This window comes from Varanus komodoensis, unplaced genomic scaffold, assembly GCF_004798865.1.
Source record: "Varanus komodoensis strain SLA01 unplaced genomic scaffold, ASM479886v1 scaffold30, whole genome shotgun sequence".
NCBI lineage: Eukaryota > Metazoa > Chordata > Lepidosauria > Squamata > Varanidae > Varanus > Varanus komodoensis.
In genome coordinates this window covers 1,443,454-1,466,836 of record NW_025335762.1, presented here as the reverse complement: position 1 = coordinate 1,466,836, position 23,383 = coordinate 1,443,454, and the positions used below count along the sequence as shown (strand labels likewise).

Genomic DNA, 23,383 nt, shown 5'->3' with positions numbered 1-23,383 from the left:
GAAGTTTGGAATGTGCTGCTGTGGGAGGTGGTGGCGGCTGCCAATCTGGAGGGCTTTAAAAGGGGATTGGACAGGTGCGTGTGGGAGGAGGCACGTGTGGCTACTAGCCCTGCTGGCCATGGGCTGCCTCCTTTAGCAGAGGTCGTGCCTGCACGCCCCAGTGGCCGAGGGGCTGGGCAGGAGGAGGTCCACGCCCACCCTGCTTGGGCGATCCTGTGGGCAGCTGGGCTGCCCCCGTGTGTCCGGAGCCCTGGGCTAGACAGTCCTTTGGTAGGATGCAGCAGGACTTCTTTTATGTTCTTTTGCAAAGAAAACCATATAAAAGAAAATCAACAACACGTTTTTCTTACAGTAATTAAAATAAGCCACTGGCAATAGGTGCATGTGGTCTCCAAAAGTCGCCCAGGGAGCTTCATGGCTGAGTGGGGCATGGCCCAGATCTCCCGAGTCCCAAGCCAATATTCTAGCCATGGGCCCTCCAGGGCTCCCACATGGATTCATCTCAACTCAGCTTCTCCGCACGGGCTCCCTTCCTTTCCCCAGTTTGCTCTGAGCGGGGCAGCCATCTTGATGCAATGAACTGGGCCATTTCAAATGGGTTTGTATGTTTCTCTTTTCTCTCACCCAAAGAGCAAGAGAAAATGTTCCTGGCTGCCTGCAAGGATGCTCCCTAGGGCATATGGATTAGACTACAGCTCCTATCAACCCCAGCTGGCATGGCTTGTGCAAACCTGGAGGGCAGCAGGCTGGGGCAGGCATTTTCCATGGGTGGCTGATGATTAAACGGTGCTCGGGAGAGTCATCCTCTTCACGGCAGCCTCCTATGGCCCAGTGACCTTTACCTGACTCTCTTTCACTGCATGGCTCCCCAGACATCTTGAAAGCGGCGCGTCTGCGGTGCGTTTGCTTGGCACAGCGCTTGCCATTTCCCTATCCGAGCTTCCGCCTTCAGGATTCGCTCCAGGTTTTTGGCATTGCATTTTGTCCAGACGCTGTTGGATGCTCGCTGTTCACTTTTCATGTCTCTGCTACTTTTAAGAAGAGGGTTCTGTATCGCGCCCACGTTGTAGGACTGTGTGTGCGTGTGGTTCCCAGCAGAGCTGACCAATTGGTTGCTCTCTGGTGGGGACTGAGAAAAACAGGCATAAAAAATAAACAATGCCGGATTCCTTTTCAGATGGATGTGTTGGTGAATTCCTGCTGGAATATGGGGTCTTCATTGTGATCTCTTCAATAGGCTTCCTGCCCCTCCTGGTTCCAGTTTTATTTCCTAAGATAATTTTTAAAAAATCATGGGAGGTTGCCATGCTGCAAAGCAAAGTGCTCTCTCCCCCCAGGACCATCTTTAATTGGCTTCCAAAGTGGTTTTGTCTGTTGGAACCAGGACTTCATCCCTGCCTTGCGTCTGTGAGTTTCGTGTGTGGGGAGCAGAGAGGAGCTGCTGGGCTTTAGATCATGCCAGGTACCTTCTGGAAAATGTGTGTCTTGTGATTGGCCCTGCCTACCATCACAGCCATTTTGTGATGCCCTATTCCTAGCATTATGATGATCATTATCAGATTAAACTGATGCCCAACTCTCTCCTCTTACGGGAAACCCAAGGGAGCTTCAAAGGCTCTCCTCCCTGCATTTTATCCTCACAACCACAACCCTGTGAGGTAGGCTAGTTACAGAGGCTATGACAAGCCCGAAGTCCCGCGGTGACCCTCTTGGCTGAGGGACGACTAGAACCCAGATCTCCCAAGTTCCAGTCCCACAGAACTCACAATAAGGTCTCAATATTTCACATAACCCGATGAGATAGGCAAGCCAATATTTAACGGAGTATTGCAGGCTTTATCATGAAATGGGAAGACTTTGCTAGCCCCGTGAACTTTCCCTGGTATGCATGCATGTGCAGAAGGGCCACCTAAGTGACTGGAACCTTCCAAAGTCCTCTGGATTCAATCAGTCCATCAGCAGACTTAGACCCTTTAGAATATGAAACGTATGCTCGGAGATTTTCTAGCTCAGCGGTTGTCAGACATAACTAAAGGAGTCCCACCGGGCCCATAAAGCCAGACTCACACCTGGCTCCTTGATCTGGTAGCAGCTGGTCTGAGTGAAGGTCAAACTGCTTTCAAATAGTCCACCCTCTTGGCAGCTCTCAGTGCTTGTCTTGACTCAGGGCGCCCAGGGCTCGTACTTCCTTCTCTCGTAACACATGCGCTATATATTTATTTGTTATTTATTTATGCAAAGCTTTATATACCATCCCTATACTAGCATCTCTGGATGGGTTGCAACACACAACAAGTAAAATAGAAAATAAAAATAGCACAGCATGCAATATAAAACACATTGAAAATAATTATACATTAAAATAATGGGAGAATAAAAAGGTTTTCACCTGACGCTGAAAAGAAAGAAGCATAGGCACCAGGCGAACCTCTCTGTGGCGCGCACTCCAGATTCAGGGTGCCACCACAGAGAAGGCCCTGCTCCATGTAACCACCCTCCTGACCTCTTTCAAGGAGGGCTCCCAGACAAGGGCCTCTGCCTCCCATCTCAAGGGGTGGGCCGGCACATAAGGAAGAAGGTGCTCCTTCAGTATCCAGGACCCAAGTCGTTTAGGGCCTTGTAGGTTATTACCAACACCTTAAATTGGGCCTGGACTTCAGTTGGCAGCCAGTGTAAGCGATAGAGGACTGGAGTAATATGGGCGTATCTGCCGGTCCCTATTAATAACCTGGCAGCTCCATTCTGGACCAATTGAAGTATCCGGACTATCTTTAAGGGCAGCCCCACATAGAGCACAATACAATAATCCAGTTGGGAAGTTACCAGAGCGTGGGTCACCATTGCCAGGCTATTTAAGCACCTCTCTCCTAGCACTGAGTGTCCTCATGGGGAATTTGGAGCATGGCGATGGGTCCCAACGCTGTTCTTTGGTTGCAAGTCCTGGACTGGGGCTTGGATGCAGAGGTGGCTGCATGAGGACTGACAACCCGAGGTTGTATCTGTTGGGAATCATTGAGAGATACGGAGTTAGGCTAGAATGACATGGACTTAGGACAGTGTAGAAGAAGCAGAGAGCAGAGACAAGAAGCTGCATCTTCCATTGTAAGCTCATAATCTCTACTGTTGAGATAATGGAAGCATTTAATTTTAGCGCAAAGGATGCCATCGGTGGCAAGGACTGTGATAAAGGAATAGTGTGGAATGCATAACTAGGAAAATCGCTCCTTGCTTCATTATGCTTCTCTGTTATGCTCCGTGACGCGTATCAGTGCCTGGGAGGCTGTCCGGTGCATGCGGGGGCTGGCTCACGCCCGGGCGTCCTAGGGAAACTTGCTTTCCCTTTCCCTTCCAGCATTCCTGCTTGTTTCCTGAGGCTCTGCATACCCAGGCAAGGGGCGGCCGGCAGGGGAGCGGTTCCCAGCCTCGGAGATCGTGCCTGTACCGGGTGCATTTGCAGAGGCGCGTAGTCTGGGTTGCTCCAAGCGCCGTGTTTGCCTGTGTGACCTCGGCGGCTAGGAGAGGATTTTTTGGCTGTTGGTGGTGCACTGGCTGCTGCCACCCTTGGGCAGCGATTGCTTGGTCCTCAGGCTAAACGGGAGGTGTGAGGAATCTTCCTTGCAGGTGGGGATCCACTGGATTCCCAGGGCTCAGCTCTCCGGCCTCCAGTCCAATTTGCCATGGCCGTGTGACACCCCGTGCCAAGAATCCAGCCCCACTCAAACACCACGCGAGTGGAATTCCTCCGGCAGGTCCACAGCCTGCCTTTGTGGAGCCTGTGGTGGGGAAGAAGGCTGCCGGTTGCTCAGCGTGCCGTGGGCCTTCCGCTGGGGGCCTTCCTCTTGGCCCAGCTCACTCTCTGTCTTCAGCGGCACATGCACCTCAGATGTTCCTGGTGATTGCTTAGAACCGAGCTTTATGGGACCTTCAGGCTGGACACCAGGAAAAGCCTCCTCACTGCCAGAGCAACACGGCAGTGGGGCCAGCTGCCTGGAGGGGTGGGGGCTCTCCCACACTGGAGGCCTTCAAGGGGAAACTGGGCAGCCCTCTGAGGGGGATGGTGTAACCTGGTGTCCTGCAACAGCAGCGGGTTGGACCCAATGGCCTTCGTGGCCCCTTCCAGTTTTGCTCTTCTAGGATTCTATGGTTCTCTTAATGGCCATAGAGCGTGCCCCAACCATATCAGGTTTCTGGTGTCTAGGAAGCACTTCTTCCTGCAAATATTCCCATAGGCCTAATTTTAGCTATGGATTTGACTAGCCGTTTAGTTGTCTTGTGTTTGCATGGATGCTTGCTTAGATATTTTGCAAAGTGACACCCTTTATGCATATTGATAGTAAAGCCACAATAATTAAATTAAATTAAATAATTAAAGCATTCCCAATTAATTTGGAGGTGGGTATACATGGGAGTGAAAGCCAAAAGTGTTGGAGTATGACAGATACCCACTTCGGGAAGGGAAGGGAAGGGAAGGGAAGGGAAGGGAAGGGAAGGGAAGGGAAGGATTCCTTATTAAACTAGACCACTGAAAAAGTGGACTAGAACTCAAAGACCAACTCAAGGAAGGCCAAAGCTTCCAGGAATGAACATAAAAGATGGTTCTATTCTCACAGTCTTGACTGGAAAGACTTCGAGGAGGAAAGGGAGACAGGCAAGACAGAATGGGCACACAACTCATTGGGATGGGGGAGTCCAAATTTCCTATTTGCTTAGGGCAAAAAAACCCCCCCAAAAGCCAACAACAAAGCACCATCAGACTTGTTTGTTGGGGACGAACTGTGTTGCCTGGAGGCCAATGTGACGGTAGCATTCTGCGGAACCTTTTTCTAATATAGTCGAACTTGGCTAATTAACGCCAGAGGTTTAATTTGTTAACGTTTATAAGGAGCCTTGGGAACCCGAGATGAAACACATCAGAGGAAGAGCAAAGTTGCCTTTGTAATTTTCACAGGCAAGAATGTGTTGCAACTTGCACTGAACTGTTGGCAGCCCTGGTGAGGTTCTCTTGATGTGCAGATCATTTGGGAGAGCAAAGGAGACGACAAAATGTTGGAAGGAAAAACCCATTTCCTTCTCTGGAGGCTAATTGTGCCACCGAGAGGAACCAAATCAGCACACCCTGCATCTGCAGTGTTGCATTTTATTAACGTGCAGCCAGAGGGGGTTGTCCATTTATCTATGTTGCAAGCCGTCCAGAGATGCGAGTAATTGGATGGCATACACATTTTATAAATAAATAAATATCTGCCATCCAAGCAAGGGCTGCAGATCAGGGGTCTCCACACTTCGGACCCCGGCCCTTCCAGGAATTGGCAAAACTCCCATGCATGCAAGCACAACATGCTGGATCCGTGTGCTGCAGCTCTGGAGTCTCCCCGTTACATCTTAAGCTGCTTGTCATTCAGCACAAAAAACTTTAAGTGTGAAGGACTCTCTTTAATAAGAGAAAATTTATGGCTAATCACTGGTAGTGCAATTCAACGAGGTTTACACACAGGTTTTTGCAGTGGCCAGTAGCTGCTTCTTTTTGAACTGGAACTGTCTTTAATATTTGCTAATGGACACTCCCTCCTATATCAATTCCCTGTTTCGGGACATTAACAAATGGCCAGGTGAAGGGAGTCCTTTTTGACAGCTGAAAGGATGCTGTCACACCACGTAGCTCCCGTAATGCAATGCACTGAGAAACTTACAATGCTTTCAAAATTTGGAGATCTGGCGTACTTTTCAACAGGGTGGCATTGTTGGTTCACACGTGTTGCAGCTGATGTATAATGGCCAGGAGGTTTTATGCAATTCATACTAATCTGTTAAAAAGTTTTTTACAAAAGCAAAACTGGTGCCTGCCGAGGGACTCTGTGATGCCTGCAGATATCACACTGGGGAATCCATGCTGCAGAACTTTGGGAACCAAGCTTTGAGGTCCAGACTCAGTACATCTCAGCCACACTCTCACTCAGTTAACCCCAGACCTCCATCCCTGACCCGCAAAATGTAAATAGCAGTTGCCTTCTGCACAAAAATGGGCTAGCAAATTTTCTTGGGAAGGGAGAGTGAGAGGAAGAGAAAACTCTCTGTGTCCACTTTCTCCACACCAAGCATCATTTTGGACACGGGGAAGATCGCTGTGAAATGATGAGACCAGCATCTTCCTTTCCTCCCCTCGATTTTGACTTGGACAAGAATGATTCATTCATGCAGGCAGTGTTGGGGGCTTCCGCCCACCCCCTTTCTCTTGCTAGCTTTCTTATGAAAATAACTGCTTCTATTTTTAATCCTCCCAGAAAAAACTCTATAATTTATCAAAATTACAAACAGAATGTGCAAAATATTCCTTAATTGTAACCAGTGGAATCAGGCAGCTGATTCAAACGCGAGCGACTGGCAGCGCTGCGCATCCCACCCTCCTTTCCACTCTTCGGATGCGAGGGGGGTCAATCCGCAACAGGGCGGCCCGGCTGCAAATCCGCCCACCGTCCCATCCAGCTGCGACCCCTCTGGTCCTAGAGGTGGAGGGAGCAGGTGCCGTTTGCCAGGGCACCACAGGTTCCAGTGGGGCTTATCTGGGAGGTGCTGGGCAATCACTACTTCAGCCCTCCCCACCCAAATGTGGGGACATTTCCAAACTTCTCACCCCCATTTTGCTCTGGATTTTTGGACTTCTCAATTATCTGTTCTTTTTTTCTCGCTGTTTTTGGATTGGTGGGGGCAGCAGTGGAAACTACAACTAGGGATGTGTGAGAAATTTGCTTCATTCAGTTTTGATCAGGATTTAATCATTTATTTGATTTATATGCTGCCTGTTTAGCCATACGCTGTTTGGGGGGCTTACATACAGTCAGAACCACAATAAGAACAACAATACAATAAAACAGTAGTAACACTAAAATCAGTAAAATCACCACCACCATCATAATCGCCATCATCGTATTAATAAATATTAATGAAATTTTTATTGGTATTAACAATAATAAATAACCAGTAATAGTAATAATAAAATTAAATAAATACGATAAGCAATTCGATGATACATCAGAAAATGAATGAACTGAGAAGGGAGGTTTCCTCCTTTCCCCAGTCCTCTTCCCTCTTGTGCCATTATCTTCTAGGCTGTAACCCCGTGAGAAGAGGCTGCCTTATCTTCACTTCAGCAAGTCACTGTGGGAGGCGTTTGTGCTACCGTTGCCACCAGTACACAGGCAAACCCTGTCGCCAGCCCACAGGGCCTCAGGGGCTTTCCTCGCACTGCTCCAGCAGTAGCCGTGCGCACATCCGTGAGATCCTGCGCAAACGCCGCGCAGGCGCATGCAGGTCTGCCCGAATCCAGGTTCTTTCTGGATGAGGTTTTGCAGCCATGGGGTAACCTCCGGAAAATGCCGTGCAGAAAAAACCTACATGCCATGATCTGCACAGTCGAAACACGATTATGTGCGTCCACGTAAGTCGCCTAGGAAGGCCTCGGCAGTTATAAGCAGCCTATAAATACGCGCACGGATAAATAAATAAATTATTCTCTCTGCGTGAATGCATGTGCAAGCGTGCAATATTTTATCAGTGCAAACACGCAGCTGGGATGTATGTGTGTGCATGAGTGTGAGAGAGAGGGAGGGATGCAAATAAAAGAACTGAAAGTTGCGCCAAAGTATGCTACTCCGATTCTCGAATGGGTGGAAGAGATTTTTCTAGCTAAACTGGAACTCAAAAGAAGTAGGGTTGGGGTGCCTAGATCTATCTTTTGGGCTGTGGCGCTTTCTCATTGTCCATACGTCTATTCCAATCTGTTTCCACTTTAATCTGCAGCCGTACTTATTTAAAATATTGGTATGTTTCGGTGTGTCCGTGGATGCATTTTCTCACCAGGTCCCACTGTTAGAGTCCAAGCAGTCCAACAACCATATCCAAGCCCTGCCAGGGTTATTCCAGCCAGGTGGAACTGGAATGGATGATGCGACATCCTCGTTTCCTTCCGGTCCCTGGCAAGGGTGGGGGTGGTGGAGGGAGGGAGTTTCCAGATGTGGAGGAGCCCATCGTGGGAGTGGAAATCCATTGGATTCCCTGGGCTTGGACTCCTGAGACTCTGGTCTGTTCTGCCCCATCATGGCTGACCCATCTTCTTGGTGCTCACTAGTAACCAAGTCCCTTGGACTTTTCAGCAGTGAAAATCAGTAGATCCTTCTAGAATTTGAGGATATTTTAAAGGTGGTTGTGAAACGGCATTGTCTACCAAATTAACTTTTTTGTCATAGGTCAAAGTAATGAAAAAAGTTGTTAAAATGATCTATAATAAATGGAATTTTTATGACATGTTAAACCTTGTATCCCCTCATGTTATAGGGGTTTATTAATCTACCTATTCATTGCCATATTAATGAAAAAAGAGGAAAACGGGGCAAAGCACTTCCTGGTTTTGTTTTTGAGTGACCATGTGGGCCAATGTTTAAGTGCATCATTTGGCAGAAAGACCTTGGCATAGTAGTTGTCCCTGTGCCATCCGGCTCTTCAGCTTCCACCACAGCTGCTCTTAACGCAGCATGTGACGCTGCAGCGGTTCCCGTTCCAGTTCTGTTTCAAAAGTGCCATTTTATGCACGATGCTTAATTGGTGGCCCAAGGGCTGCCTGCCATTAAAGCGCTGCATCTGTGAAAGAAGCTCATAATATTTGTAAAAGTCTCACCTTCACCTGAAGTCTGGCGTAGAACAGAAGACAGTTTCATGCATCAGGTCTTATAGTCATTAATGGGGCAGCGGGGCGGGGGGGTGGGGGGGGGAAGGAAAATAGCAATCTACCAAAGCGAAAGTAGAACAAAAATGAGCGAAGCAGAAATGGGATCAAAATCTTACGGGCCTAATTGCACTGATCCGGTTGAGAGAAGCATAAGGAGGAGGAGGAGAAGAGAAGAAGAATGAGAATAAGGAGCTGATCTAGTAATTCCCGCCCCACCTTTATTTCATGGCTTCATTCTGCTGATTTAGGCACCTGCTTCCTTAGGAGTAAATCCCATTGAACTCGCACGTGGGGCTCATCATGCGTCATTTCCCACCCCACTGACATTGTCCTATCCAGGCTGTGGAATGATTTGTGTGAACGGTCCATTCCATTTGGCGTGGTATTCAAGCACACACACACTTCCGCTCCCGTGCAATCCATTAGGATTTGGTTCCAGGGATGCATAACGTCGTGATGGCCGGGAGTCTCTTGGCATCGTCTCACTGCGTCCCTCCTGCTCCTTTCCCATTTGGCATGAGCAGGAAACATAAACACATCAAACGAGGCTCAGATTTGCATTAACCTCCCAACATTTGCCCAGTTTTCTTTCATACATTAATGCAGAGTTAATCTAGCCTGTTGTGCAAGTTTGTGCAAATTAGAGTGTTGGCCCATATTGAACTTGGCTTCCAGGACAAGGCAAATGAGAGTATCTGCCTGATAATTGGTGAACATTTTCAATACTCAGAACTAAGCCCGAGGCAAGCCTGAAGACTGGTGCAGACCTGGACCCTGAAACCTCCGTTATCCTCTCAAGAAGATTCTTTGGACTTAATAGGTCATGGAGAGTATTTGGCCACAGAAATGTGGCATGTGGCTTCCACCTTCCTCAGTTGCCTAGAAAAATCACAGGCAACGGCTTCCCTGTATCATGAGGAGGTTTGTGTGTGCTGCTTTTGGTCGTGAGCACGCTAGAATTTAGCAGCATTCCCCACAACATCACAGCTTGAGACAGCTAAAACAAGTCAGGCATTGGGAAGAGAGAGAACCTCACCTAGTGCAGAGATGGAGCCAAGCAGCCTAAAGAAAGCCAAACTCTTGTCTCTCTCTATGAGACCCTGCTCCCAGGTGGGAAGTATGCCTGAAAGCAACAGCAGAGGAGGTTTCTTCAACTCAGGAGCTAAATTTTCTGGTGCACATGTAGCCTGGGCTTCCCCTCTTAATATGGGGTGTGTGTCTCAATAATCGTAAGTTTATTGGGACAACCACACTGTTCCAAGCCGTGCATTGCTCCAGTTGTGGGAAAGAGCGTCTCATCAGTTGTAGGCGGAATGAGGAGTCAGAACTTTAGCAGAGATCTGAGTGCGTCAGATTTCACCCAGGAGCAGATGGGAATAGATCAGCCCCCACGGAAAGGTCTAAGTGGTTAGAAGCCAGGCAAGGTTGTCTCTGTGCTGCTCCAGCGAAGAGCCAGTCAAGGATGGCCCAGTTGAAGAAACCTCCTCTGCTCTTGCTTCCAGACATACTTCCCACCTGGGAGCAGGACTCACAGAGAGAGACAACGCTCAGGATGGTGCCTTCTAATGCCAAAGCACCCCCAAGCAACCCGATGCCTGCAGATGCCTTGCACGTGGGCTCAAAGGCAGTCCTGTTGGATGCAGTAGAACTCATTCCCAAGGAAGGGACTCTGGGGACTGCAGCTGTAATTAACCCATGTGCATGCTCTGCCCTCCCACGGATCTTTTTATTTCCCTTTCTTCCCCAGACCTCTGGTGTAACCTTTACAGAATTGCTAGATAATGGTCTCTTTCTCTCCCTCTGTCTCCCTTACACTGGAGCACCTGAGTTATTGCACAAATATCGTTAGTTTAATTTACTGCAGGAGGTAATTCAGGGAAGGGAATTGTTGCCTGCTTGGCAGGATAAATCGCTTCAGCCAGCTGGTCTGGCATCTGATGATGCTCCAGGGCGTTTGCTCTAATCTGGCCCAAGGTGAAAGTAGCCCTCGCAAATATGTGGATTAAAAATGGACTGCCTGGAAACTGATTGTTATTTCTCAGTCTAGCAGTGGGCTATAAACAACAATCTGTTGCCAAAGCCAAGCTGGGCATTGCTCCTGCGTGGTGATGCTCACGCAGTCTGTTTTGATTTCTACTCCACCTTTCCACCAAAAAGTGGCACTTAGAAGCCTAATTAAACTGGATTCGAACAATAACATGCATTATGATGCAATGAAAGGGTAACGACGGCAGAATTAAAAGTACGGACAGCATCCAATCTCACAGACCTCCTTACAGGCCAAGGGCCGCCTTGAAGACAGCAGTCCCTGGATGCTGGGCCGAAGGGCGGCAGAATGGGAGCGGGCACAGAGCCGCCTTCCAGGGCGTTTTAGAGCCTGGAAGTGGAGACAGAAAAATCCTCTCTTACGCAACCACCAACCATGCCTCTGACGCTAGCAGTCCTAGAAGGGCCTTTCCAGATGTTCTGGAGAACCAAGCAAGCTTATCTGGAACAGGTGGTCTCCCAGGTAATGTAGGGCTCTGCAGGTGATGATCAGCATGTTGAATTCTGCCTGGGAACAGAGTGGGAGCTGGTGAACCGGAGTAACGCGAGGGTGACGTGCTCGCTGTAACCGGGCCCAGCGAGCATCTGAGCACAACTGCAGCCGAGGTTCCTGAGGAGTTTGCGGGGGCAGCGCACAGGGGGTGCAGGGACGGCTGGCCAGATCCGCTTTCCCACGACCAGGCAGAGCTGACACCGAGGCGTCAGCTGTGCAAATGCTTGTCTGGCCACTGCCAAGAACTGGACATCCTGGGTTAGGACCGACTGAGTCCAGGAGGGCAGGCAAAGCAAGCCCAAGTCTCTGTGGGCATGTGTGTGCGTATTGCCCTCAAGGACAGGTCAAATCCCTATTTTCTTTCCAAGGCACTGCTGCCTTGCCTGGGTTCAGTTCTGATTTCCTTGCTCTCATCCAGTCCATCATGACATCAGGCTCCAATGCAGAACCTGAGCAGCTTCCTTGGGTTGACATGGGAAGGAGAGAGAGAGTTGGGTGCCCTGATACCTTGCACGAGATTGGGACCGATTTATTCATTTATTTTGCTATGCTTCTATGCTGTCCCATATCCTGAGGGTTCTCTGGGTGGTTTACAAGATGCTCAACCAGTCTATAAAATGCAATCAGTAAAATAGATGAAAACAATAAAATTAATAGAATGTTATATAAGATGATACAGAATAAAAGATAACAAAGGATCTTGCTCAAAATGCAAACCAAGTACAACTAAATAATTAAAACCAAAATGAATGACAACATAGAAAACTTTAAATAAATAGATAAATCAACCACAAAGTGCAAATTAAATTAGCCAAATTAAATTAACCTCCTTCGCTTGTCCTTCCTGTTGATTTTGACTGGAGGTTTTAAATCCTTGCGTGAATAGATCTACCATGAGAAGATAAATATTGATCGCCTAGTAAAGTCATTCCAGTGCACTAAGTTAGAAAAGAATTAAAGCATTTTTCATGAGTGAAATGTCAGGAACACCAATTCGTTTCGTAACCAGGCATATAATGACGCTCCCCCTTTAGGGGCGAGGCATCGAAGGACCATCTCCTTGCGCCCTTCATTGTTCATCCCACTGTAAAACCCATCCGGCCTCTTCTCTGTAGCCAGATTCCCAGCCCTGTCCCTGCATGTGGATCCGCGAGTGCTTAAAGGCGGGACTCGTGGTGCTTCCGTTGGGCCAGAAAAGGCAGATCCTGAGGCTGGTGCTCCAACGAGCCAGGGAATCCCACTTGGGCGGCATCCAATGCTCAGAACTAGCATTTGTGAAAGCAGGTAGGTGATGTTTGCAAAGCCAGATCAGAATTATTATTGCAGAAGCATATGATCTGTAAGTGCACATAAAGTTCCCTGTTCAAACTGCAGATAGCAGAAATGAATATAGATTTTATTTTGACTCATCACTGTACATTTTGTTGGAATTAGCAGAACGGTTTGTATAATTAAGCCAACGTTTCCCCACACCCCACCTTCCTTCTTTGCATTAGCAAGTGAAGATGCTGGCCAATGAGGACACTTACTCAAGAGTAAAGGTGAAAAAATTGATTGGTTTGTGTTTTAGAAACATAGAAACAGAGTGAGTCAGAAGGGGTCTCCTGGGCCATCTAGTCTGACCCCCGGCTCCAGCCGGCTCCACTCAGGACATGCCCACCATGTGCATGTCCAGCCTGTGCTTGAACACCCGCACCGGTGGGGCCTCCGCCACCTCCCGGGGAAGCCCATTCCGCCCCTCGGGGTCCTAACCGGCAGGAAGTACTTCCTGGCATCCACCCTAAATCTTGGTCCCCCGAGCTTGGCATCCTGCCTCCACTGTAGGGGGAAAAGGGCCATGACCTGCCTCTGCGTGGCACCCCCTCACGGCCAGTGCGCCACTAACGGGTCCCCTCGGAGTCCCCTCCTAGCAAGGCTGAAAGGGCCCGGCCCCTCCGTCTCGCCTCTTGCATTCCATCTGTTCTTCTTCTTTTCTGAGTTTCGCTTCTCCCATCTTTGCTCCACTTTGCAGTGAAAATTCCGTACTGCTGCGTCCCTATTAATTTAATTTTATCGATCTATGGTATGACTGTACTAGTGCACATCCAAACAGATTCTGCAGTGGTAAGCAATAATGTATACTCAATACCTTTGTAAATTATTAATTGATTGATTTCATTCACACCCTCCCTTTCTAGCAAAAAAAAAAAAAAGCATTCTAGGCAGCATAAATAAAACTTGATTAAGGATGAAATCTAATCTGGAATGAGTCTATCGACATCCTGTGCTTGGTGGGAGCAGCGCAGATGCAAAAGTTGCCTCTATCTTCCTTATTTGTTTATTAGATTTATATATCCCACTTTTTTAAGAGCTCAAAGTGGCTTACATCATTCTCCTCCTACCACTCTTCAGCTTAACCTCACAACAACAACCCTGTGAGGTAGGCCGGGCTGAGAGTCTGGGAGTGGCCCAGAGCTACCCAGCGGGCTCCATGGCTGAGCGGGGACTGGAACCCGGGTCGCCTGAGTCCCCGTCCCGCGCTCGTACCCACTGCACCACCCTGGCCCTCCTTCTGCCCAGCCGTTCGCTTTGGCGGCGGCTTTTGCCTTCTGAGTGAGGGGAGGAGGCTGAGGTGTCAGCTGGACCCTTCCTATCATCCAGCCCAACAGCCCCACCAGCCCAGTGCTGGCTCGAAGAAGGGCTTCCTTGCCTGCTGGTGGAAGAACAGCGAGGAGGACACAAACCAAGCCTGCCTCAGTGAGGAGTCCCTGCTCTTGGGAGCAGAACCATTCTGGATGCAATCTCACCAATGTATGCATTTTTGTACAATATTTCCATCAATGCACATATTTTAGCCTGCTTTCCTGTAATATAATGATTTTTGTACCCATGTTTTGATTGCAGCGCTGTGTTGCGAACATGGCAGACACACATATAATCAAGATAACAACATTTGGGCTGAGATATCAATTCCAGACGTGTAAATCAGGCTGATTTGCATTTTAATGAAAACCAAATGAAGTTCTAACCTGCCTCATCTGTCCAGGAGCAGCTGGTGTACATAGTAGGACCAGTCTGTCGGCAGCAGCCTCCGTACTGGTGTCTCCGTGCTTCTAAAGTTTCCTGGTGCTTCCTCCTTCTCCTGGAGGGCAGCCTCTGCCAGGAGGAGCAGAGCAGTCTTCTCCAACCTGGCGCCCTTCCGGTTTATTGGGCTTCACTTCCCGTCTGCTCCAGCCAGCCTGCTCAATGGTTAGGAATACCGGGCCCAAAACATTGGAAGGGCACCAACCTGGGAAGGATAGAGCAGACAGTAACGGGATACGAGGGAAAGAGTTTGACCAGGTGGTGGATGGCAGGCGCCATCTTTCCACCAGGGGCTCCCAGGAAATGAGCGATAGCCTCCCAGTGGACTGACTGGGTCCAGACAAGACGGGTTGGGTGTTATGGGAGTCGAATGAGATGCCCATTGTTTATGGAAGAGGATGAGAGCTCTCATTATAAAGAAGTGTTATAACACCATTATAAGGACCAGTATTGCTGGAACCTGGGGAAATGCCCAAGAACTCTCCTTTTGGAGATATTTTGACAGAATATGGAGAATGGTGCAAGTAGCGAAAACAGCCAGTCACTTTGAGTGGCCAGAGAATGAAAGAAAGATCATTTTGTTACAGCTTAGTACCCATTTTAATGTATTCTCCAGAAACGGATGGGTAGGATGGACTCCCAATTAATCAGCTTGATTTCTGGAGTCACAGATTCCAATTTGGCACACAAATAGACTAATTAATAATAGATTTCATAAATTATATAACTAATAAGTATATAGTTGATGCATTTACAGATGAATGAATAAGATGGTGTACGGGGCTCTGTTTAACATACTGCTACAGCAAAGCGCTTTTTTTCTTGTTAAGAGTACAGGTTAAGTGGGGCTGCATCGAACTCTAGGTAGCTTTTGGGACTTGGAGTCTCATGCTGTATGGAATCAGCCAAGAGAACAAACTGCACTTTGCAACCCAACGTCAAAAAACGGGTGCACTTCATGGGTTGTTTATGGCTCACAAGGCAGGGTTCGTCACCACAGCTGCGTTCACAACACAGCAATCGGTATTCAAATGACAACAGCAGACAGTTCAGTGATAACCCAGGCCTGACCTCTTCCCAGCCCATAAGTGTGAGTTATTGTGTTGTCAGAATCCAGTTGTTCACTTGGTCATTTTTCCTCCCCGGTCCGCCAAGGAAATTCTGCACAAACAGTTCTCTTTCTCTTCACCCGTCTTCCTCCAGAGCAGGAAGGCTGCAGAGCATCCCCCGGGCACAATGCCACCGAATGTGAAGGCATGGCTATCGTCTCTCCAACGCCCATCTACACGGACCCGCTTCGTTCCAGCCCTTGTCCTCCTGCACAGATTCCATTCCAAAAGCCATGTGAGCTGCAGGAGCGACAGAAAAGGAGGAAAGTTGAGTCACTGTGTCTTCCAAACCCCCAGCAGCTGCCTGCATAATTCATTTTCCAGAAGGCAGTCGATGTGGAAGCCTCTCGCCTGGAGATGCCACTTGTTATTTTCCCAAAGTTTATTATTTAGTGAGCGTGAGAAAATTCACCCTGGTGCATCTTTTAATGAAGGCAGAAGCCACAGCGCATCATTCTTAAGTTGTTGTAAATATTCCTTAACAACACATTTAATTAAACGAGGCCCTGGTGTTTTGTATTAATATCACATCGATGTATTATCACAAAACATATAGTGCGGGTTTCTCCCTGACACACGCTGCACAGATTCCTTCTGACCCTCCAAGAGCATCTGCGGGAGGACTCTGCAAGGGAGGAGAGTGCTGCTGATCACGCACAGATACACACGCAAAGGGAGCTGCTGGTGGGGAGGTCTCGGGCCCCGAGACCCGCAGGGATTGCATTTGTGTCCTGCATCTGGTGGTTCCAGCAAGCTTACCCTCCCTTTCGGCTGGCTCCCATTCCCCTAGCAGATCCATCTTTGGTCGTCTCGGGTGCCGAAGCTCCTTGCTGCGTAGCTCCTTGCTCATGGCTTTCTCTTTATTTGTATTCTCGGCATCTTTGCTTTGCCTGTACATTTCTCTTGGTACAAGCACAGCTCACTTGTTTGACTTCATGCATGCCATTTCTGCTGAATAGTTATACCTAGTGGAATTTCCTCCTCATGTGGAATACTCTGTCAGTCCATGGAGGCGAGAGAGCAAAGCACAAGTTTGTCAAAGTTCCCCAAATTCTACCTCAGTGCCTGTATCAGATGGCAAGCTTGGGTTTCCCCCACTTTTGGCATGAAAATTCATGCACTCGGTTCCGCGTATTTTTCAAACTGTTGCCACAACTGTGTGCGTCTTTGAAATGTATGCTTTCTTATCCCATTGTGCCTTTTTCAAAAGCAAATCTTCATGCATATTTTTCAAATTTGCTCTTGTGTTTGAACATGCTTCTTTTGGTCCACAAATCCCATTGCAAGCAAGCAAATTGGAGAGGCAGAGAAATGATCTCTCTCTCTCTTTCTCTCCCCACCCCCTCCCCCTCATGCTAATAGTGGCATGGAGCTCTTCTTACGTAGCCTTCCATTCTGGAAGTCCTTCCTGCATTAAGGATGTATAAAAATGTTGTGCTTGTTGAAAACATCTGAGCAGGCCCTGTTTGCAACTTTAGAGGTGATCATGGGCTTAAGCATGTGCCAATGAAGCAATGTGCTCTCTACTTAGCCCTGGTTAGGTCTTATCTGGAGTCCTGCGTCCAGTTCTGGGCAGCACCATTTAAGAAAGATGCGAACAAGCTGGGAAGGGCTCAGGGGAGGGCAACAAGGATGATCCGGGACTGGAAACAAAGCCCTGCTGGGAGAGATGGGAAGAACTGGGCATGCTGAGCCTCAAGAAGAGAAGACCGAGGGGAGAGAGGATAGCCCTCTTGAAGGGCTGTCACAAAGAGGAAGGCCAGGCTCTCTTCTCCATCATCCCACAGGGCGCGGAATAGCAGGCTCAGGTGACAGGAAGCCAGGTGTTGGCTAAATATCAGGAAAAACCCCCTCGCTCTTAGAGCGGTACAACAATGGACGCCATGCCCTCGGGGTGGTGGGCTCTCCCACACGGGAGGCATCCAAGGTGCAGCCGAACATCCACCTGAGAGAGGAACTTGCTTGGGAGTCCTGCACTGAACGGGGGTTGGATCCATTGGCTCTCTGGCCCCTTCCAGCTCCACTGTTCTGTGATTTGCAACTTGCCAAACTTGCCCATGCATCCTCTTCTTCTTCCTCCTCCTCTTCCAATATTTTGATCACTTAACGCAAGGCTGGAGTAATTACAAATTTTCAGGTACTGTGAAATTAGGTCATTTTGTAACCCTTTTAAAGATCCCAGCTGAAAGTTGGTGAGCAATTATGCAATTGAATCAAGCCAATTAGCTGTTGGAAATTATTAGCAACACTTTGGGAAGGTGACATTCTTGCCCAGCTCTCCTGTCCACGCGGCCACCCTTTGTGAAAATCTTGTTGCAGGGCGAGTTTGACAACAGTGCGGACACTCTCCGGTTCCTTCATCTGAGGCTGGTTCTGCCCAAGCAGCTCCTGAACTCCTGGAAGTCCCTCCATGGACTGCAGGTCAGCCTGCAGCCTGCAGAAGACACTTCCCCTTCTCTTCTTGTTGCCGTTCAGTTGTGTATTTCATAGTGGAGAACTCCAACTGCTTTTTGCTAAGGCTGCAATTCCATGTCCTGGGCAAGGCACGCCAGGAGATTCTGGACAGAGGGGATCAGAGGTCAGTCTCACAGGCCTCCCCATTAAAACCAAACAGGGTTGTGATTGCATTCCAAGCTCCCTCACTCTTAAGACCTGCCGGCTCCGTATTGCCTAATAGCGGTAGCTCTGAGACTGCAGGTGTCCTGGCTCACCTAGAGCAGCTGCGGGTCCTCAGTTGTGGCTGGACTATTCACCTGGCTGAGCACGTGGAGCATCCGTGCAGCGCTCTCCAGGAACTGAGCCCCATGCTGCCACGGCGCAAGCAGCGTCCTGTCGTAGCAGCCTTCGTAGCGAGTGACATGGGAGTTATGCAATCTTTGTTCTATGAGTGCTTACAAACTTCCTTCCCTAGCACTCTACAAGTACCCGAAAGGCTGTCACAAAGAGGAAGGACAAGCCCTCTTCTTGTCCATTCCAGAGTGCAGGATCTGGAACGATGGACTCAAGTTAAATCAGATTTAGACCAGACACCCAGAAGAGTTTCGTCACTGCCAGAGCAATACAGCAGTGGGACCGGCTGCCTGGAGAGGTGGGGGGCTCTCCCACACTGGAGGCCTTCAAGGAGAAGCTGGGCAGCCCTCTGGGTGAGATGGTGTAACGTGGTGTCCTGCAACAGCAGGGGTTGCACCCGAGGGCCTTCTGGCCCCTTCCAACTCTACTGTTCTAGGATTCTAGGATCCCTCCCAGCTTGGCTTGTTTTCTAAGACAGGGCCAAGAAAAAAAAGATGTCCACAAATGTTAGAGGGACAGATTCCATGTGATTTCGTCCCAACCTGCTTGTCAACTGATGTTTCCTGTTGGTATGAATTGAGGCTACTCTTCTGCAGATCACATGCCACCTGCTTGCACGGACAGCAAGCACACCTGCTCCTTTGCCGTGGGGAAAGCGTCCTTGGCCAGGTACCTTGAGGTCAGGCCAGCAGCCTTCTTGCTAGGAAATGTGTAGTGAATGCATCACCAGGAGTTTTAGATAGCTCCCCTCCTAGGAAGCCAGCAGATGGTAAGAGTAAATTATTTACCACCAAGAGCAGATGCTGGCCAATATCCTGCAGATGCGACGGAAGCCAAGAGGAAAATCTTGAAATCTGAGATCTAGATCCATCCCTTCACCCATCCATTAACCCATCAGTGGTGGGCAGGATTCAGCACTACGACTAAATCCTTAAAAGTTCAGACCTGAAATGGGCACAGTTGCCCCACTGCATTGAGGAACCTTGCGCATCTCAGTGTAAAAGACTTCTGACTCAGGATTCTGAGCCAGGATCGCAGAGTTAGCGGCTGGGTCACACGCTTCCACCCAACACGCACGGTTCCCTCTTGCTCTGTAAAATGAAAATGCTACAACAGCGGAAAGACCTCCAGCAGCCACAGCGAGAGCAAGAACAGTCCCACTGTCCCCTCCCGATTGCGCCACAGATCCTTAGGGCCAAGTTTTGCCATGTGGACTTTGGGATGAGAAGCGTTTTTTGGAAGGTGCTGCAGTCACGGCCCTTCCTCATCCACAACCTCGAATGTGCCACTTTCATTTGAGAGGGAGAGAGACCCAGAGGAGAATATGCATGCGGAGTCCAGTGGCTGGAGGTGTGTGAGAAGTCTGCCATGGACTGAAATGATCTCACATTTCTATGCTCCGACCAGTGGGTGCCACAGTGCGATGACGTTTTCTGAGCTGCAAGGGCAGCTGCAGACTTGTGGGCCACTTTTAAAAAGCGTTTGCAGTGCGGGGAGGGGTGTGCACAAGTGCGCCTTAGCCCAGGTGCTCGTTCCAGCTAATCTGGAACTGGTTTCCATGCACCGGGCCAAGGTTTCGCCTTATCTGGATCCCGCGAGGCAGCCCGCTCGCCTCGTCTGAGGGGAAGCCCACCGTGGCAGGAAGAGAAAGGCCTGAAGAAGGATCGGGTGCTGGCTTCCCAAAGTGAGCTCAGCTAATTCAGGCCAGGCCCAGCAAATTGCCAGCCATCGCTGGAAGGGGAGATCAAACCGGCTTCCACATTCATCATTCGGATTTTATGGAATGCACTTTCTAAAGGTCAGGAGTTACTAATTAAGTGGAGATTGCTGGAAACCGACAGAGATGAACTGCTTAAAATAGTCACTGAAGAGGCATTCATCACCAGAGGGGAGCAACACCAGGGAGTGTGGCTCGCAGTGGAGTCCCTCTCGTCCGCGGCGGCTGCAGCCTTCTCCCCCGTCCGCCTTGCAGCGAAGCGTGGCTGGCTAGGAAGAGGTGCGAGTCTTTCTGCCAAGCTGCACTCAGGCGAAGGCTTCTCCGGGGGACTTTGCGCTCCGTGGCCACCCTTACCTGCTGGGAGTTCTTGAAAGGGAATGCAGATTTAGGAAGGCTTTGCATTCAGAGGGAACTGGGGGGTGTCCTCTATTTGCAGGGCCACCCAGACCTTTTATGTAAAATCCCAATCCAGATTCTACATAAAGAACCCTAAGAAGGGAGAGCGCAGCATGCCAGCCTCCTGGGCAGCAGCACACCAGTCACTGTGCTCCTCACTCCAGTGCGGCGCATGGCATTCCTGTTGCAACGGTAGCCATTCTTTTTAAATGTGCATTTGTACATATACATTCGTTCACGCAAATGTTCTGCAAACCTGCTGCCTCCTTTGCCCGGTTTTGGGGTTAGGCAGTTCCTCTTTTCTGAGTGATGCACAAGTCGCCATCTCACAGGACTTCCCTGATGTTACCTGCAGCATCTCTGGCGGTTGCGGGTGGTGGGCTGGGGTGGGAGAACCTCAGGGCACGTGTGCGAGGGAGTGGTTTGAGAGCCATCTGCTGAGCTTGGTGGGCTATATTGCTCTGCCTCCTTCCTCCCTTCACGTCTAGCTTTGCAAAGGATGCCTCTTCCAGTTAAAGAGCATAGATTTGGTCTTGCAGATCTTGCTTTATATCTCTGGGATTAGTTGAAGGCTTGTAAAGAGTGTGGCCTTCTCCATTTGCTCTGGAGCTTCCACTCTGGCCAGTGCGAAAGTCTTCTTGCCTGCTTCCTCTCTCTACAAGGATGGCAAGAGGCTCTCGGCACAGGAGAACAGGTTGAATTCCAGCATTTCTACTGTTAGAGTTGCGTGGCCAATTCCACTCGGATCCACTTTCTCTCGTGGAATTGACCATGGGGCGAGTCAATCAAGAACCGGTGCAGAAAGGTTTTCATGGCAGACACGAACAGAGGCTGGGAGCTGGGCTTCCCCTTCCTCATTTCAAGCAATAGACAGTCACTCTGCAAAAGAGCCCTCGATTTCTGATTCACAGCTAACAAACGATACCCAATGTACTATAACCAGCTCTGCTCTGTGCAGGAACAAAGTGCTTTGTTGAATCCAAACTAGAAACTATTTCTGAAAACCCCCTTTTTCAGTAGCCCTGGGCCCGTCTGGAGGAGGAGTAGCCTAGAGTTTTACAGACTCTCAGGCTGGGCATCCCTTCTAGCCCAACATTATGTTATGAAGTCCAGATCGGACTGGCCCTGAACCTGTCCTCTCCCTCTCCTTTGTCCCCTCCCGTTGCTTCCAAACCTGCCCGTTCCCACAGTCTGCCTGAGCACCTGGAGATGTAAAGCAACGCAACCTGCATTCTACAAATACTTGTCTTGGTCTCTTTGCAGGAAACGTAAAGTTTATTTATTTAGGAGACTTCTATGCCGCCCCATTCGCCGAAGCCTCGGGGCGGCTCACAACCATAAATAAACTTCAAAATAGAATAATATAAATTAACAATATAAATTGACAATATAAATTAACAATATAAATTATTTGTGGTGTTTGATGGTTCTGGCTCCGGAACTCAGCATCAATGTTCTTTTAAATACAAGGCATGTCTCTCCCTTACCATTTGCAAATGCCAGGGGAGGGTCTGCAGAAGCCTCAGAAGGTGGTGGGAAGGGCCCATGATAAAGATTCGTAAGCAAAAGATCAGGGAGAGAGCAAGGAGGTGAATGTGGGTTTGGAGTTATGCTGGAGGGGCAGAGGGGCAGGATGCTGCTCCACGGTTAGCGCTAGAGGGGTCCCTTGCCAGATGTGCATTCAGAATAGACAGGCCGTCAACCCAGCCTCCCACCGCAGTATGTACGAGATGTAGGCGATGACTCCAATGGACCAGCAATCCACGGCTTTGCTGTAAGGCTTCTGTGCCAACACCTCAGGAGCCACATAGCCAAGAGTCCCACATGCGGTGGACGTGACACTGCCTGAGCCTTCCATCTTCGATAGCCCAAAGTCACTAATCATGATCTTGGAGTCTTCATCCAGACTGCAATAGAGCAGTTATGCTTTGCCGGTTCTTTGGGATGAGGCCTGCTTCAGCTCGGGAAGTTGCAGGCTGGGACCGACGCAGTCTGATTCTGCTCAGACTTTGGCCTCTCTCTCACACACCCACGCTTTCCATTTTTTAGTTTAATATAGCTTCAGAGGACTGCTGTTTATTTTGTGGCTGCAGAACTGTTTATGCCAAGCATAGCTGCATATTTTTCTGCAGAGTTAAACCTGAACTGCATGGAGATTGGCCTTGAAAGCAAGCACTTTGGAGACTGCAGAGCCTAGGAGGAAGCTTCCCTGTGATCGCCCAGCACATCTGTCCTCTGGTGCCTGCTCGGGAAGCCTTAACACAGCCAAGGCTTTGACGGATTAGGGATCAAAGCTTTCGCAAGTGTCCAGAATGTGGTAGGCAAGCAAAGGGCAAGCCTTCAGCTGCTCCCAATCACTCAGCTTCCCTTTGAAAAGGACCACATATCCACGCAGCTTGTTCTCTTGCACTGATGCAGCCGATTCGATGAGGGCTGGAAATGCTGGCACGTTGCCATGGACCCAGGAAACATGAGTATCATTGTCCCATGTTCTGCTTTTGCATCAGCAGCTCCTTCAAGGTAACTGCCACCCACTGGCATATAGAAAGCCCTCTCCCCAAATCCTGGAGGAAGTCCCTGCATTCTCCATCACTGACCCCACTTAAGGGCCCAGACCCACACACATTGGGACCACAGAGAGTGCCTGGTTTTAAAACCTGGATCTTTTTTCTTGAATAATCAGCATATTTCCTCCAAAGCTCCCCTAATCCCAGTGCCCTTTCACCACTTGGGTCTAGAAAGGTTAAATGTGTCCATAAGATACTGGCTTTGTTTTGGTTTAGACTCCTAAGTGAAGGGAATCCTGCTTACTCAGGCACCTGGTCTTTTAACATACCTTTATTGTTCCATTTGATTTTTCATCTGGTGCATGATTTGGTTTAGCGGATAGATTGCTGGAGTTGTTCCTAACTTTTCCTGTGGTGTTTTAGCTGCAATTCAGAGCTGCACTGGTGTGTTGCTCTGTTGCTGGCTTAATTTTCTTTCCCTTTCTTTGAGATGTATTTATTTATTGACAGTCCTCTGGAGTGGCAGGTATGGGAGAAAGG

General features: G+C 49.1%; 1 protein-coding gene across 1 annotated transcript in view; it reads right to left on the bottom strand.

Moving 5' to 3' along the window:
- Window positions 1-853: 853 nt before the first annotated feature.
- The window catches only part of ZMAT4 (zinc finger matrin-type 4), a 117,437-nt gene continuing 94,907 nt past the window's right edge, over window positions 854-23,383 (bottom strand). The window contains exons 6-8 of the mRNA XM_044437369.1: window positions 22,052-22,243; window positions 8,672-8,684; window positions 854-1,129 (exon numbers count right to left, since the gene is read on the bottom strand). Of these exons, the coding sequence (XP_044293304.1) occupies window positions 854-1,129; window positions 8,672-8,684; window positions 22,052-22,243 (481 nt within the window). The remainder of the gene's footprint in view (window positions 1,130-8,671; window positions 8,685-22,051; window positions 22,244-23,383) is intronic.